This window comes from Cynara cardunculus, unplaced genomic scaffold, assembly GCF_001531365.2.
Source record: "Cynara cardunculus var. scolymus isolate 2C unplaced genomic scaffold, CcrdV1 Un_Scaffold_407, whole genome shotgun sequence".
Taxonomy (NCBI): Eukaryota; Viridiplantae; Streptophyta; class Magnoliopsida; order Asterales; family Asteraceae; genus Cynara; species Cynara cardunculus.
In genome coordinates this window covers 119,943-122,501 of record NW_020200576.1, presented here as the reverse complement: position 1 = coordinate 122,501, position 2,559 = coordinate 119,943, and the positions used below count along the sequence as shown (strand labels likewise).

General features: G+C 37.2%; 1 protein-coding gene across 1 annotated transcript; it reads right to left on the bottom strand.

The window, feature by feature from the left end:
* Window positions 1-303: 303 nt before the first annotated feature.
* Window positions 304-1,945, bottom strand: LOC112501659 (U-box domain-containing protein 1). Its single transcript, XM_025105354.1, has one exon. The coding sequence runs from the start codon at window positions 1,737-1,739 to the stop codon at window positions 798-800; it is 942 nt and encodes a 313-aa protein (XP_024961122.1). The 5' UTR covers window positions 1,740-1,945; the 3' UTR covers window positions 304-797.
* Window positions 1,946-2,559: the final 614 nt, after the last annotated feature.

Below are 2,559 nucleotides of genomic sequence, written 5' to 3'. Positions count from 1 at the left end.
ATGGTTAATTAGAACAATCATGAACTCGTTTTCTTGATCTATGACCATGAACGCTCGGTTTTCTGCAAATTTCGGAACCCTCTTTGAGCCCGTCAGAAATAAAGTGTAAGGTTACATTTCTTTCAAGAACAATGTCTTAAGTAAATAATATTGGCTTTGTTGAATGGTATTTTAAATATTTTACAATATGTCAGCAAATTTTCAAGACAAACGTTACATTTGTAACAGAATAAGAGAACATTTCTTTCAAGAACGTCTTCAGTTATCTGAAACTTCAATGATATGAGATAATCAAACAAAAATACGTTCCCTTACTTCAAGAAAACACGGCATCATATAAACGAACAACTCATAGTTAACCTTACGCAACTTCGCTTACTCAAGTAATTCTAGATATCTTTACTTCAAATTATTCTTGGTGACTTACCAAGGTGCATTAACCGACACCCAACAAGTGTTTCACCTTTTGGACAACTTTAACAAAGAGTATTATGTGAACCAAGATGACAAATAGCAACTTCAGTAATGGTTAATATAGTCAAATGGGTAAATTGAATTGTAATCTTATACAAATATGCAGAAGTTGCAATTGCTACAACAAGAAATGTCTACTTCTACAAGTATTAGGTAAAGGATTATGAATATTCACACAAGTACATGAGGAAATCGTAAAGATTACTTTGTAGGCAGCAAGAAGTTTATGCGACTCTAAAATTGCCCACATATTCTATATGTAATGTAGAAGCAAAAGGGATCTATAAACAAAGATGTAAGTGGTAAAAATTCACAACAAAGATTCAATAAGAGTGAGAAATTACTGTCTCGAGTTGCAGGTCTTGCAATCGATTCATTCCAGCAGCAAGATCGATTGCTTTCAATAATTCATTAGCTTTGTTCTTCCCTTTTGGGCTTCCATTCTCTGCAACATCAGAAATGCCATTACAGACAATAGAAGCCATCTCTTTAACATATTCCCCAACATCTGTCTTCCCACACTGCACCATATTCAGCAAACCAGAAACCGCATTCTCTTTCGTCCTAGCACTTGACCCTGTTGATAAATCCAGCAAATCCACCAAAACTCCAACCCCTGAAACTTTCCTAAACGCATCTCCAGCCTCCTCGCACCCTGCGATTTGTGCAATCACCGCCGTAGCATCTTCTACAACCCCTACCCTCCCGTCTTTCACCACCAATGAAAACAACGCAGGCACCGCCCCTAGTTCGATCACAGTTGCACGATTCAGCGGATATAAAGAAATCCCAAACAGCGCTTTGAGAGCGTCTTTGATTGATCTCGGATGCGAAATGGGGTTTCTGATGATATCGATAAGCGCGTACAGTATGTCACGCTTTGAGCCAATAATAGGTCGATAGTTATCAACAGTCAGGAGACTAAAGATCGTGGCGGCGGCAGACTGGGCGGTGAAGGGGGAAGCAGGGTTCCGGAGCGCGTGGGAAAGCGCGTCAAGTAGACCGCGCGTGGACATCAAAGGTTCGCGTGAAGAGATCGAAATATTCAGAAGCGTAGCAGTCGCGTTCTCCTGTGCAATCGGTGACGGTGAATACAGTATCTCGGAGAGGTATGGAATTGCACCTGCTTCAGCAATTAGGGTTCGACTCTCAGGATCGTTCTTCGAGATTAAACGCAGCTCGCAAAGCGATTCCGTTCGTGTCTGCTCCGACACCGAACTGAGTTTCCCGACCAGCGCCTTCGCCGTCCGTACTTTCACCTCCATTTCTTCACAATCTTCTTCTTCTTCTCCTTCTGTACCTGAAAATCTCTGAACAACTATACACTTACCACTTTCAAATCAAAGATGCGTTTGTATATAGAATCAATAATCGGAATCCCTGTGTAGGAGAATTTGGGGGGGATGGAGGTTGCGTGGTTGAATATGAAGAAAAGGGAGGGTTAGTGGGTCAAAAGGCATAGTTGCAGTTTGTCAAACCAAGCCACCTAACGTCTTTATCTTAGAACGGGAAATGGTCACGTTCGCATTCAAGAAGAACGCAAACCAATTTTGTTACAACCCAAATATAGTAAAACGAAATTTCAATTGTTTTAGAAAATAATTATGTTTTATTTGATGATATATTGGTAAAATATAAGTTTATTTCATTTTCTTACCTGAAATGGGTTGGGAACACGTTTATTTCAGTCTGTTCCACATAAAAATCATATTAAATATGGAAAGATAATTCATATTTTGTTATGTCATGTATTGTCCAATCGTATTTGGTACCTAGCGAAGACAGAACTAGCTAGAATAAAATAGAACGAGACAAAATATAATGTTTGGTGAGACAGAACTAAACTAGTAAAACAACCAATTTACCCTAATGAGTTGTTTATATTTTAATTAATTAATTTAATAAAATGAATATTTTTATAACAAACTATGTCAATCAAATTATAGAAAATGAGCAAAAATAAGTTTTTAAGGTTAGTGATATGAAGGTTTAAAATACAATAAATAAAATTAAAAAGAGTTTTATAAAGAAATTAGATTTTATTTAAAAAAAAATTAATAAAATATAAGTTTACTCTATTTAATC

Bases quoted from the DNA above. Each gene is read 5' to 3' on its own strand.
- LOC112501659 (XM_025105354.1), bottom strand. From the start codon at position 1,739: ATGGAGGTGAAAGTACGGACGGCGAAGGCGCTGGTCGGGAAACTCAGT.